This window comes from Hypomesus nipponensis, chromosome 18, assembly GCF_054491055.1.
Source record: "Hypomesus nipponensis isolate SF chromosome 18, ASM5449105v1, whole genome shotgun sequence".
Classification (NCBI taxonomy): domain Eukaryota; kingdom Metazoa; phylum Chordata; class Actinopteri; order Osmeriformes; family Osmeridae; genus Hypomesus; species Hypomesus nipponensis.
The window spans coordinates 18,282,887-18,297,856 of record NC_140378.1 but is presented as its reverse complement, the minus strand read 5'-3'; the positions used below and the strand labels follow the sequence as shown (position 1 = coordinate 18,297,856).

General features: G+C 45.6%; 1 protein-coding gene across 1 annotated transcript; it reads right to left on the bottom strand.

Moving 5' to 3' along the window:
- Positions 1-2,629: 2,629 nt before the first annotated feature.
- On the bottom strand, positions 2,630-11,108 carry chrna4b (cholinergic receptor, nicotinic, alpha 4b). Its single transcript, XM_084680845.1, has 6 exons — positions 11,048-11,108; positions 7,609-7,760; positions 6,792-6,836; positions 6,397-6,506; positions 3,800-5,261; positions 2,630-2,755 (listed from the first exon to the last, which is right to left on the bottom strand). The coding sequence occupies exons 1-6, from the start codon at positions 11,106-11,108 to the stop codon at positions 2,630-2,632; spliced, it is 1,956 nt and encodes a 651-aa protein (XP_084536971.1).
- Positions 11,109-14,970: the final 3,862 nt, after the last annotated feature.

Here is a 14,970-nt window from a genome sequence, read left to right as displayed (position 1 = left end):
CCTGTTTGTTTCTCAGTTGGTGTTTAATGGGTTCCTTTGTGGCTACGCCTTGCCAAAGTGGTTCCTTGATTGCTTGAGGTCATTCGTCAGTGAGTCACAAACAATAGAAACACATCCAGGTATGTGAGAGAGAGACGGAGAGAAATACACAGAGAGAAAAATGAGTGTCCCTTGACTGTTGAACTGCACACATCTTGTCTATATATTAAATGTGACTGGCCTATTAGGCTGTCTAAATGGCCCTCACCTCAGCCAGGCTTATGTGATTAAGGAGCTGTGATTGTGAAATTGATTGGATGGCTATCTTGACAGATGTTTTACATAGGGATTCAAACTAACCTTTCAAATAACCACACAAATGCCAAGCGGCACACCTATTGGCATTCCACAGAGCCCCTGCACATGAAGTTCAAAGGTGTCTTTATCTTACAAAAGCATATGTTTCGTTATTTTGTAAATCTGCTATTTCCGATTCATTCATGAGCATTGTTAGTTTTGGGAAAATAATTGGATGGATTTTGTTTTGGAAATATACAGATCCAATCTTTAGGGAACACATGGTGGCTTCCAATTTTAATAACTATCAGTAGGATGGCATTTCAAATGTTTGGTATTGCCTAGGCCTAATTAATTTGAAAAATTCATAGCAGTTATGGGAAACTTGTGTTATCTACTGTGTGACTGCATTTGCATACAGTATAGCATTATGTTTTCATAAATTGTGAAGGTACTGTTCTCTGCCTAAAGGTAAATGATCCTACAGGGAAAGACTGGCCAACTAACAGACAAACAGCATCCATTTATCACAGACTAATGGGTGTATTTGAAAATCTGAAACCAAAATAAGGTTTTCTTATGCATGATTGTGAATGTCCGTTTGTATAATCACCTGAATTAACTCATCTTCCAAACTGACCCAATCCTTAAGCCAATTTATTCAATCAATTGATTATGAAGGCATTTGCAAATCCGCACTGAAGAAATACTAAATTCATTCACTTTAAAGGTCAATTTCCCACCCCATGAAGATTAATTTAATAACCTGACATTAACTTCTAATTAATAAGTTAATTTAGTTCCATGGCTGTGTCACCATAATGAGATATTACAAAGCATGCAAAGCAATAAAGAGTAGATTGATTAAAGTATACTTGGAGAAATTGATAATAGCATTTGCACGTGTATTTACCATTGTCATGATTTGACTGAAGTCAATGTCGGAGTCTTATCTGGAAATTGAGTAGACTTCACTTTCACAAAGACAGCTTATTCTATCTAGACATCCAATTTCAGTCTATTGTGGAGCTAATGGAAACTAAAAGAACCAAATCATAAAATCTTAATATCCTTTTTTACTCCAATATTTGAACTGGCACAAGTTTAGCAGAACATATTCTTTTGCTTGCTCAGATTAATGCATTAACACTTGGGCTTGTGAGTTTTTAACCTTGTAAAAAGTGCTGTGCTTCCATATTACGTCTACAGTTAATTGCTATTTTCTCTACTCGTGTTTTTCTACACATAGATCAATGGTCGGCCAATTGCTGAGGCAGTAGAAATCCAAGAGCTGTGCTTGAGGTCAGTATTGAGGTCATCTGTCTGGGTATTCAGGTGTAACATTACATACTTTCACTAAGATTCAACAGCAGCGTGAATGAGGATGACACTGCATGGTCAGAGGATCACTATTTCACAGACCTAGCTGATGGTGCACTCTTATCTGCACGGAAATCATTCTGGCAACTTTGAACCATAAAGATTTTTATTTTTCAGAAAACATGTTAAGAATTCAATTAGGGTACGTTGTAAATAAAGTACTTCAATTTAAAAAATGAATGATTTGATGTGATGATCTGCAATTTAATAGCATGGTGAATGAAATGCAAATGTAACCTGACTGACAAAAGAAGTCAGTCAGGTAATGAGTTCGTTTTTAAAACATCAATATCCATTAATATTACAGTACATATCTTGCCAGATGTGCTCAACGATCTGGCAAACTACAGACATTTTCTGCGTGTTTCATCATACAGCCTTGTCTTTTTGCTGTTTTATACCTAGAAGATCACATTTGAGAGACTACTGTATCAAAAGGATACTTTGGGGAAAGTAACCCTTGAGTAAATGTTTTATAAAGAAAGTAAATTATTACCGGCATTACCTGTCTTACATTTAAAATATGGCCTGACAAAACTATGTTTTCACATTATTTCAATGTGTGTGTTTGTGTGTAGGGCCATTCCTCAGCTTATGGACGGTGATGACCCGGGTCATACAACTCAATGTCAAAATGGAGGATTAAGGAGGAATGTTTTTACTGCTGGCCTTTTGGTCTCATAAAGAATGCATGTGCCCAGGGGAATCAATGAAAGACATTTCACTCTATCTCTCAATCGGCAACCTTTTCATACCCAGAGCAAACAGGCCACAACAAGGACACAGACAGACTTAGGAGTTTAATTTAAAGGCAAAAAAAAAATAAAAAAATAAAATTAGAATTTCATTACAATTACAAAAAATAGAGAGTAAGTCATTAGTACACTGAAAGGTAAGCTTGCAGTCCAACTCTGAACAACTTGATGCAACCCCCATGTCCATCTGCTGTCAGAGGATCTGGATCCTTGATCTTCTAGATCATTCCGGCCAACCAGGGAGGAAGGAACAATCCAACAGTTCCCAAAATGCACACCAGTACAAACATCCAGAGGAAGATTCGGTCAATAACCATGGCAACGTATTTCCAATCTTCCTTCACCTGTTGGAAGAATAATAGAATTTTGGTGGTCTTTTCATAACTGGTGTCATGCCACATACATTTTACAGGCTGTCAGTTTCTGCCCTCGATTGATTTCTTGGATGAATGGCTGATCTTTTTCATTACAAGGGAGCCATCTCTTAAATGTCAGTCATTCTTGGCCCATGAAAAATTCAAGGGCAAAATTGGCAAGCCTTAATTGTTTCAAACACAGGAATACTCTGACAGTGGCTACAACATGCTTTATGGAGCATGAACAGCAGTCATACATTTTAAGCACAGAGTCTGCGTTCAAATTCCCAATACTATTTTCAAGAACCCTATCTGTCTCCAAATTCCATCTAATCAATCCTTTAAATTTAGAATCAAATTTTTTTCTCATCATAGTTTGTCTTCCAGTAATACATTTCAAATAGCTTATAAGCAACTCTTGTTAATTGTAAAAAACAAACAAAACAGAAACAATGGTCTGGTTATGATTCAAAATAAAAATGTTGCCCCTCATGAAGAACACTTGAAAAGACATACGCTGTTAAATTGAGACCAGCCATCCATGAAATATGAATGGATTTAGAAAGAAAAGTCTCCAGTCTCATCTTATCAGAATACCTCAGGGCTTTACCAGCTATATACTGTGTTAACCCCCTATTTTCACTGAAGTTTTATAATTTAAATTGCTCTTGTCTAATTTGAATGAAATTAGAACATGACTTGGCATAAAACCCTATTTAAACCCTAATAATTTCATCCTCTGTCTGTACATAGTGTAAATGGTTATACCAGGCACAATCTGTAGCTAGGCGTCCCTTCAGGAGATTATATACTTTCAAATGTTTAGGGGCACTGATGAAGTGGACTTTCAAGATCATTTTAGTCAATATCTTGCCATTTGGTGTCCATGGTCCCCGCGCAATAACAACTAAGCAATCAAAGCTCTTTGAAATGGCAGTAGAAACCCAGAGAGAACATAATATTAGAACAGGTCATGGTAGATGTAGACTTAAATTACTTCAGGGAAAGGAAGTTGATTTTAAAAGAACTCACCGAAAAGTCAGCATCTTCAGCCCTGAGGTGATCTGCGATGTACTGCACCCCCTCTATGGCCCGCCTCATCGCTGGCGACATCCTGAGAACCATAGAATCCGGCAACCCTGGGTTCTTGGCAACTTCTGTGGATAAATCTCTGGCTAGGTGGTCCACGGACACCTGTCTCCTCTGTCTGGAGGTCATCGGAATCCCCAACCCCTCCCCACCCCCATTGCCCCCCCCCGCGTCCAGACAGCAGTACTGGAAGCTGTTTGAGCGACAGCGGTGTGCAACTCTCTGCGGGGGGTCCACGTGGTGATCGAACATGTGCTCCACGCTGAGGGAGCGGCCTTTAGGAGCCAGCGTCCCAGGCTCGTCTCTGGGCAGGGTGCGGAGGGGTCCCAGGGGCAGGGGGACGGAGGAGCAGGAGGGGCCAGAGGAAGGAGGAGAAGTGGAGGAGGGGGAGGAGGAGGTGAGTCCCAGTTGTGGAGGCTCTTCCATGAGCATCGAGTACTGGCTGGATGGGGACCGGCAGAAAACCTGGGGCTTCATGGGATGCCTCTCCAGGGATGAACCCAAAGGAGGAGAGGAGGTCTTTGGAGGGAAAGCCACCTGGATGTTGGGGCTGTCGGAAGGGGTGGCCGGAAGCATGTGTCCCTGTTGCCCCATTTGACTGAACTCTTTCTCCAAGCCCAACCAAAAGGTTGGGGAGTGCCTGGGCCCTGCGGGCTGGTGCATCATCTCTATCAGCTTCCTGCAGTTCTGCTTGGCTGTTGCCGGGGGCCTCTTCATGAACAGGACCCGGGGAATCAGGTCCAGGAAGACCCTCCTCACCCACTGGGGCATGCCGTGGGTGCGCGGCGAGCGGTGGTGCACGTTCAGCACAAACACAGTGATGATGATGGACAGGGTAACGAAGATCATGGTGAAGAGCAGGTACTCCCCGATGAGGGGGATGACGAGCGAGGTGGAGGGGATGATCTCGGTGATGAGGAGGAGGAACACGGTGAGGGAGAGGAGGACGGAGATGCAGAGCGTGATCTTCTCCCCGCACTGCGAGGGCAGGTAGAAGACCAGCACGGTGAGGCAGGAGATGAGCAGGCAGGGGATGATGAGGTTGATGGTGTAGAACAGGGGGAGTCTCCGGATGATGAAGTAGTAGGTAATGTCCGGGTAGATCTCGGTGCAGCACTCGTATTTCTTGGTGTTGTACTTGCCTACGGCGTCGATGATGACCCACTCGCCGCTCTCCCAGTAGTCCATCTGGTCCACGTTGCTGTCCATGCTGATCAGGTCGATCTTGGCGCGGTCGTAGGTCCACGAGCCAAACTTCATCTTGCAGTTCTGCTGGTCGAAGGGGAAGAAGGTGACGTCGATGGAGCAGGAAGACTTGTAGATGGCCGGGGGCGTCCACTTGATCCTGCCGTCGTAGAACAGGTGGGCTTTGGTCAGGTGGGTCACTGCAAAGTCCCCGTCAGCGCTTTGGGGACAAAGAAAGAGTTTGAAGAAGCTGCTGTTTGGTGTCTCAGTGATGTGAATGGACTGCCTGTGCTTGTGTTTACACCAAGCTTGTTAGCAACAAGAATCAGGAGTATTGCAAATGTCACATTCAGAAATCATAAGACATGCGTCACCGTGAAATACCTACTGAAACGTGCTGTGTGTATTTTCACAGTTTCGGGCTTAAATCAACTGTGGCTGAACAAATGTTGCGTTCAAAACACATTACACAATACTAATGAAGACAAACCACTGTTCAATTACTGGTGCATGTGTTTATATTTCCCCTGGGTTTGAAGCATGAATCCCCAATTGTAATATGCCTGCTGTCAATCATGAATGTAATTACTACACACAAGTAATCGACTGAACTATGAAATCAGTGCTTGTGTTCTACAACGTGTTTATTTGTTATTGGTAGTAAAGGGGCAAATATATGCCATTCGCATAAAAAAGACATTCACAATATATGATTTACCAAATGAGTGGCTTGCAGCAGTTATTGAGATGCTGTCTCTACCCCCTATTTTGTAATGTGCTTGGTCTCCTTTTAGTGTTAAGAGAAAAAGAAGGCAATAGGCATCAGTCAAAATGATCCATGTTCACTGTAACCCATCCAAACACATCCAACAACATTCCATCCTGTGATTTCTAGGCTGATGTATTGCTTGGTACGATGTGCTAAGTTTTGTTTATGACCAGACCCATTAAAGTCGCCCTCATCTGCATTTATCTTCTTCGTATTACATTTCGACATTGGCTCAGGACAAAATATTTGGCTCAATAATTAACTTTAAATATAAACGGCAATACACTTAATCTTTAACTGGAAATGTTTTCGGCTCTACATTAGTCAGTCTGGCATTTAGAGACTGAACAATACTGTAAGTAAGTAATGTCAATAATACTTCCTAAAACTGATTAAAAGAATCTTACAGTCATCAAGAACAGCCCACATCTGAGTTTTATTAAGCCCTGTTTCAGTAGAACAGATTCATACTATCATCACATGCTTCATAACAAACAAATACATATTGTAATAAAACAGTGTATTACTTCTGCTATTAAAAACATCAGTCATTTCCCAACGAAACTTGTGTGCCAGCAGTCCTTACTTGTTGTACAGTACAATGTCTGGTCTCCATATGAGCTCTGAGGGGATGCGGATAGAGGTCACGTTCTCATAGTCCTTGGGGTTCCAGCGAAGCTTGTAATCGTTCCACTCCTGAGGGAGAGGGCAACAGGAAACAGGAACAGGAAACACACCAAGAGCTTCATCCCGTCACCATCATGTTCACCTGGGATTTATCTCACTACCTACAGTTCACATGCACTCTCACTATCTAGCCAAACACCAAGGCAATTACGCACCCTGGCAAGTTGATATTACTATTTGTGCGCCGGTTTTGCACTGATTTTATATTGCTTTGGATGAAGTTGTCAGGTAAAATGAATAAAATGTACGGTCAAATGTGAACAGCAGCTGGTGTACTATTGACTCTATACATACTTGTTTCACCCAGACGTTTGTGGTCATCATCTGGTTCTTTTCATCCTGTGTTCACAGACAGACATGGTTTTGTTGAATCACTTACATCACATCACAAAACTCTCCCAGGACCAAACCCTATGATGCTGCCATCTCCCCCAACTCAAGGAGGCAACACGAACAATCCCATGAACAATTGATAAACACACACAGCTGTTTACCAAAATAAATTAAATAGGTTTCCCAGGTCTGTTGAGTGTGATAAGGAGGAATGGAGGATTCCTCAGTATCTCTGGAGTAGAACTGTCAGCACTCTCCTATCTCCAGCCCCCTGTTCCCCAGCCCTGTCGTCCTGTCTCAGAGGCTACACGGTGGAGCGCTCCCTGGGAGCAGCAGGCTGCTGGCTCTACCCATACTCCCCCTCTCCTCCAGACAGCAGCAAGGCGAGTGTGGAGGGCCCAGTCTTTTAATTATGTGTCAACCTCGTAACTGAAGTTCCCTGGAGGATGCACAGTAAACAAGTTTAATCTAAAGATCTGAGTTAATGAGGAAAGAATAAAAAGGCTGAGAAGACGATTTTAGTATTTATTTATTTTTTTCGGGGGAGGGGGGGGGGGGTGCTTTTAAAACACAGCACATTGTTGTGTAAAATATCTTCCAACCACAAAGTGAAGCACGTCTTTTTCTTCACAGTACACGGATCAAGAAGTTACCTCATTGAGACTACAAGCTGACTAAGCCTGGGGGGGAGGGGGAAACATGTTCTAACACACTCCACAGTGGCGGCAAGACAAGTCAAACTCGCAAACACAAGCAGAAACACACTGAGAGGTCTCACCACGTCAATGAGCTGAGCGATGGAGAGGCCGAAGTGAACCAGCACCACGTCGGAGATGTTTGCCACGGGCCGGGACAGCTTGTTGTAGCGCACAAACAGGTTCTGGAGCAGTCTCTCCTCCGCGTGGGCCTTGGGACCGCCCAGCAGACACACTGGAGGGAGGAAGGGGTCCGGAGACAGACGGAAGCCACAGTTAGACACAACTGGCCCCCGTCGACTTTTATATTGACTAAACACCAGCTCCTACTGTGGCTACACCACCTATTACTTTGGCTCACACATTGGTGTTGACTTTTGTATCGACTGAACACCACCTATTACTTAGGCCCACTGATAGTTGTCGACTTTGATCTCGACTGAACAATAGAGAGGTAGGTATTTTATCAATGCCAGGGTGAAATAGCAGAAAATGCCTACACATTAGCTACAATACCACTAACTGTTCTGGAGGATATTTTAATTGTTGTTGCCTGTCAGTTATATTCTTTGTCTGTATATTCTAGTTGTTTTGGTTCTTGGATACAAAAGGAGTGCTTGAGTGTTGAGATGTAACACAGCTGTGTGTATCTTCACATCAGCAATCATTTCTTTCTCCTGACACTTGTCTCCACCAGCTATTTTGGTCCAGACTTTGATGAGCTTATCTGACCATTAACTCTTTCTGGGGTCATTAATATTATAGCAGTCAGTCTTCTGTCACAAGTCAGAGATGGGTTTTCTCCTTGCAATACACTCTCTTTGTTAAACCGTTACATTTAAATTGAGTAGAAAACACTTAGCAACGGGGCTGTCCTCGTCTAAAAATAGGGAACCATTAAAGCCAGAATCTGAGAGGATAAACTTACATTATTGCAAATGTCCCCCCCACCAAAACGGCAATATCTATAATGAGTTTCTTTCAAGCAGACAGGACGCTCTGCTATGGAGAGGAGGTGTAATCTAAAAGTGGGTGACCTCTACTGTACGTAATACTGACATATGGTAACTCAAGCCTGTATCAGATGAGAAGGAGCCAATGGGACTAGAGGAAAGAGAAAGGCGTGACGGGAGGAAAGGAAAGAAGGGAATACGAATCCCATTCTGTGGACGTCTGTCGCGTATCCGTGGTGATGTGCTGATGGAGAGACCTGATGAGACGCCTCCCTCCACCCCTCTCCCACCCCTCTCCCACCCCTCTCCCGCCCCTCTCCCACCCTTCTCCCACCCCTCTCCCTCTGCCCCTCTCCCACCCCTCTCCCACCCCTCTCCCACCCCTCTCCCACCCCTCTCCCACCACTCTCCCTCTGCCTCCCTCCACCCCTCTCCCACCCCTCTCCTCCCGCCCCTCTCCCACCCCTCTCCCACCCCTCTCCCACCCCTCTCCCACCCCTCTCCCTCCGCCTCCCTCCACCCCTCTCCCACCCCTCTCCCACCCCTCTCCCACCCCTCTCCCACCCCTCTCCCACCTCTCTCCCACCCCTCTCCCACCCCTCTCCCACCCCTCTCCCTCCGCCTCCCTCCACCCCTCTCCCACCCCTCTCCCACCACTCTCCCTCTGCCTCCCTCCACCCCTCTCCCACCCCTCTCCCTCCGCCCCTCTCCCACCCCTCTCCCACCCCTCTCCCTCCGCCTCCCTCCACCCCTCTCCCACCCCTCTCCCACCCCTCTCCCACCCCTCTCCCACCCCTCTCCCACCCCTCTCCCACCCCTCTCCCTCCGCCTCCCTCCACCCCTCTCCCACCCCTCTCCCACCCCTCTCCCACCCCTCTCCTACCCCTCTCCCACCCCTCTCCCACCCCTCTCCCTCTGCCCCTCTCCCACCCCTCTCCCACCCCTCTCCCACCCCTCTCCCACCCCTCTCCCCCCACCCCTCTCCCACCCCTCCATCTCTCTATTCCTCTCTCTTTTTTGTTCTTTCTTTGGGCCCAGTTGAGGGAACTCAATTACACGGTTCTTTTTCAGACCCTCCCGCAGATCAGAACCTCACAAGGTCTAAGAACAATTAAGGGGAAATCACAAAGCTTGGGACTGGGACATTTTACATCTTTCTTTTTTTGGGGGGGCGGGGGGGGGGGGGGAAGACGACAACACTATTGTCATTTACAATAGAGTGCATCACATTGGATGGATGATTTTAATTACAGCTGCAACCCACTAAGTAACGTCTATACATCATCACTTTGAAGCGCAGTGACTGGACATCATCCTTAATCAGAGGTGCCCATACTCGTTAAGTATTGACGTCAAATTTGAAACACAGCTGGACATCACTTGGTATGCTGGCTGCACGCTCCTCTCCTCCTCTCTCAATCATAGCTGATGGGCTGTCCTTCACTTGCCGGAAATCTGGCATCCTCCTCTATTTTTAAAGGCCTGGGATCAATATCTTATTAGATAGATATACTTTCATTTTGCTTTCTTCCTGTTTACACCTGAGTCTGTCTGACATGGCCAAACACTCTGACAACCTTGGAATGTTTTAGAACTTTGGAAAAAAAGTAACTGTAAAGAAGCTGTTTGATGGTATGCTTTGGCTCAGTAATATCCCTGCTTCATCACTCGAGGGAAGAAAGTGATGGAAATGAATCATAGAATGTAAGAAATATCTATGATGATAGTTAAATAAAAACTCAAATAATGTGTATATATTATATGAATACAGACTGAAGACTAATTAATAAGTAAATGCATGTCATGAGGATCCAATTTGTTTTTAATAGTTTGGTTGAAAACTGGAAATATTTATATGGAGCAAAGGAACCATGATACATAATATTTAATCTTCTAACATATCTCATAATTTCTTGAAAAGTAGATACAGAAGTCTGTAAACAACAACACTTCAGCAAATGAAGCAGATTTGCAAGCAACAATTTCAAATGTGTTTAAATTCTTCACCATTTATCCTATTCTATTCTGTGTTTTGTCATTGTTCTACATGCCAGGAAGTGATGTCATGCTGCAGGTGAAGGTTCCATCGGATTATGATGTTCGTGCATCAGGTCATCACTGGTGGACCCAGTTCTGTACCAGTTTGATAAATGCTTTTTCATTAGCCAATATTGGTTGAGCTGCATATTACAATGTGAATATACAGATGCAAATAAGTGCTGCACCACAACCAAACGCTTAACTCTTATTGCTAAACTGACAGTGAATGTGGAGACTGCTTTGTCCATATCTGAGTTCAAATCGTACTAACTCGAGGCTGCAGAGCATGCAAACTTTTCAACAGAAAATGGAAATTGAATGACAGTGGTTCTACATGAACATTAAATAATGACATAGATTAAATCATCATGGGAACCACTAAATATGTTCACGGTCACGATAACACATCAACTCCACATCTCACAAACCATCAACAAAAAGTGAAGTGCATTTTACGGCATTTCTTTTTCTTTTCTTTTTTTTTTTTTTACAGCGAATGCCAGAATTATTATTAGAAAGCAATATTTACCTTGAGAAGGGTAGATGAAGACAAGCAAACTCAACATCCGGAGGCACCTGGTCAGATTCATAGTGGAAAAAACAATACCCGTTTTCCTTCTCTAAACTCCCTCCAACATTTGGCATTCGTCTCCACTTCCAGAAGGGTAAACCTCATTCAGAGAGCCCAACAGCCGGTCACACGAGTCAACAGCCTCCAACTCAGACAATGCAACAGATGGCAAGAACCCCCAGCAGATATACAGGTAGGTGCTGTAGGGTTTTCAGAACGCCTTCAACCTGCAGAAGGAAGGGGTCATGTCAATCTGAGTGGTTGTGGAGAACAGGACAGTGCTCTCCATCTCTCTTGAGGCACTAATCAGATCAGCATGAATATGAATAGCCACGAGCGTCCTGCTGTTTTTCCTAACTCCACATCCTGACCGACTCCTCGATCTTCCCTCCTTTTGAACAAGTGTTGTTTCTCATCCTGTCCTCTTCTCCCTGCCTCTCTCTTTCCCTCTCTCTCTTTCTACCTTCTCCTCTCTACGTCTCCCCACCCCCTCACGCCCCTCTCCCTCTGCTCTTTTTCTCCCTCCCACCTCTTTACCTACCTCCATGTCTCAGTCTCTCTCTCCGCCCTCCACCCTCTCTTGTTTCTGTTCTCTCTCCACCCCCCCACCCCCCACTCTCAATTTCTCCCTCCCCCTCTCTTGATCGTGTGCTATCTCCATCTCCTCTCTCTCAATCCTCCCCCCCTCCTAACTCTCAGTGAGGACAGTGTCAGTGCTGGACTTTTGCGACCAGCTTGTTGTACACGTGGTTCTGCCAATTATTTATTGGCATTGTGTGTGTGTGTGTGTTTGTGTGCACATGAATTTGTATAGGTGCACTCTTTTGCATTTTAGAATGTGTGTTGAGATACAAAACTTGTTCTTATGCTTTTGAGTGAAGGACTTTGTGTGCGTGTGTTTGTGTGTTTGTGTGTGTGCTTGCTTGTGTCAGATACCTGTGGACCTGCCAGAGACACCTCTGGGTTTAAGGCCAAACACTCTCAGCACACACACACATCCACACTCTCACCACACACACACATCCACACTCTCACCACACACACACATCCACACTCTCACCACACACACACATCCACACTCTCAGCACACACACACATCCACACTCTCACCACACACACACATCCACACTCTCACCACACACACACATCCACACTCTCACCACACACACACATCCACACTCTCACCACACACACACATCCACACTCTCACCACACACACACATCCACACTCTCACCACACACAAACACAAGCCCTCAGCTCCTTTCCCTCTTTCGTCCTGAACAATACCATCGTCTTCCTCCCCGCTCCCTCCCTCTCTCTTTCCTCTCTTACACGTCTGACTTTTCTAACCCCTTGTCTGTGGGCTGTCTCAAATCTCCCCATGCAATCTCTCCACTGCAGATAAAGATTCACTTCTTCCATGACCTTAAAAATGCTCCTCCGCCCATCCAGCAGTCTCACGCGTTTCCGCAGTTGTCACAGACAATGAGGGAGGCTCCATCTACTTTAATGCCAAGGATGAGCTCAGAGACCTGCTTCTGTTCTCACCAGGGTGAGCTTGGGTCACCTCCACAGCTTATCAGTCTCCTCTTCTCTCCTCACTTCACAGAGGTTTTAGAGCAGAGGTGTCAAAAGAAGGTTTGACTGTGTGCCTAGATAATTCACGTGAAATGAAGCTTGATTGAATGGTTATTTAAAATTAACTTCTATTGAGGCATTCCTATTGTACATATTTTCCTTGCTTTCAAGGTGGACTGTTTCAAACTGCACTTACACAATAAAATAATGTTTTCAACTGGAGTTATTTCTTTGTCAGATAGGTTACCATATTTGGTTTTGTGCCCACAGAGAAAAACCTCCACAATATATGTATTGATTTTTTTCTTCAAATCAAAGACACACTCTCAATCTGGCTATGACTAACACCAAGTTTGACAGTTGAGTAGATCGCTTTCTCTTCCGACATGGCAGACAAAGGTCCGATGTGAGTAGTCTGACCATCTGGAACTAGAGAGACAGAGAGAGAGAGACAGAGAGAGAGGAGAGAGAGAGAGAGGAGAGGACAGGAGAGAGAGAGAGAGAGAGAGGAGAGAGAGGAGAGAGAGAGAGAGAGAGAGAGAGAGAGAGAGAGAGAGAGAGAGAGAGAGAGAGAGAGAGAGAGAGAGAGAGAGAGAGAGAGAGAGAGAGAGAGAGGAGAGAGAGATGATAGATTGATGAAGGATGTGTGCATTTCTGAGCAGGCCAAAGCAGCTGATAAAATAAAATTCAGGAATTGTGTTTGTCTAAAGAAAGAACAAGAAGTACAAACAGGCCCATTAAGGATGACAGATGTAAACACCCCCCCCACACACACACACACACACACACACACACACTGGCTATGACCACTGATGAGACAAGCCATCTGTGGTCCATTCTGGATGGTTGGGGGGGGCAGGTGGTACAAAAGAGAGGGAACAGGGTTAGAGGGGGTCGTCTCTGTTTCATTAAGCCGGGAAGGGGAGAGCAGTAAGGGGGGTGAGAGATTCACCTTTAGCACTGGGCTCCTTACTAATTCAACAGGCGTCCAGAGCAGGAAGGCAGTGTGGACCTCACGAGCAGATGAAGTAGCGAGACAGCGTGACCTTCCGCCGTCACAAGACGGCAGGGCCCCTTGACCTGCTGTATCCATGGCGGTACACCACACAGTGGGGGGAAGGGGGGAGGGAGGGAGGGGGGAGGGGGGAGGGGGGGAGGGGGGAGGGGGGGAGGGGGGGAGGGGGGAGGGGGGGAGGGGGGAGGGGGGGAGGGGGGAAGGGGGGGGGGGAGGGGGGGAGTTGGCAGTTCTCCAAACGTCAACAGTCTACACCTCAACGCCAGATGAGGAAAACCAATCCTGTACGACGGGCTGGCCCTTGTCGAGCCCAGTTGTAAATCTGTGCTAATCTAATCATCCGCACGACAGGTAACCTAATAGTTCCAATCTTGTTTTCACTACCACCTGAAAAGGTCTAGCTGGTTTGAAGAGAGCTGCATTTTCCATCCTGCAAACATCTTTAACCACTGCAACACCTTGGACACACAGCAGTCTAGCTCAGATCAGTATTCCACGTGTCAGTATCAGTATCTTGTGTCTATCTGTGTCTCCACTGGTGTCAAGATGCGGGGGTGGGGGGCGGGGGGTGGGGGTGGGTGGGTAAGAATGAAAGGTATGGATCCCATGTTATTAACACAGCAAACTGCAGTCATGAGGGGGAACCAGTGAAGGGTTGTAGAATTATTGACAGGCTCCTAACGCAGAGATGCGTCTGTCTGTTCTGTTGACCAATCAGACCACAGAACGTTTCTTCAGAAACCAATCTCTCTCAGCAGAGCTCCTCAGAACACCTGGATGATGTGTTCACCAGGGTTGGCTGCACTCAGAGAAGCTGTTCACTTCACTGACTCACACAGTGTTCGTCACACACACACACACACACACACACACACTCACACATTTCTGCGTGCGGACACACGTGCCTGCGCGCGCACACACGTGCACAAACACTGGACACGCACACAAGAGCATGCACACGCGCATGCAAGCAAACGCACACACTCACTGAGGCAAACATCCCAGGTTCCAGGAGATGCATGCATAAACACACGATGCGGGAACAAAGTCCACCTGCCAGTCACAAATCTTCTCCATGGGAAGAGTCAGGTGGCTGAGCGGTTAGGTAAACGGGCTAGTAATCTGAAGGTTGCCAGTTAGAATCCCTGCCGTGCCAAATGACATTGTGTCCTTGGGCAAGGCACTTCATCCTACTTGCCTCGAGGGGAATGTCCCTGTATTTACTGTAAGTCGCTCTGGATAAGAGCGTCTGCTAAATGACTAAATGTAATGTAATGTAAATGTAAG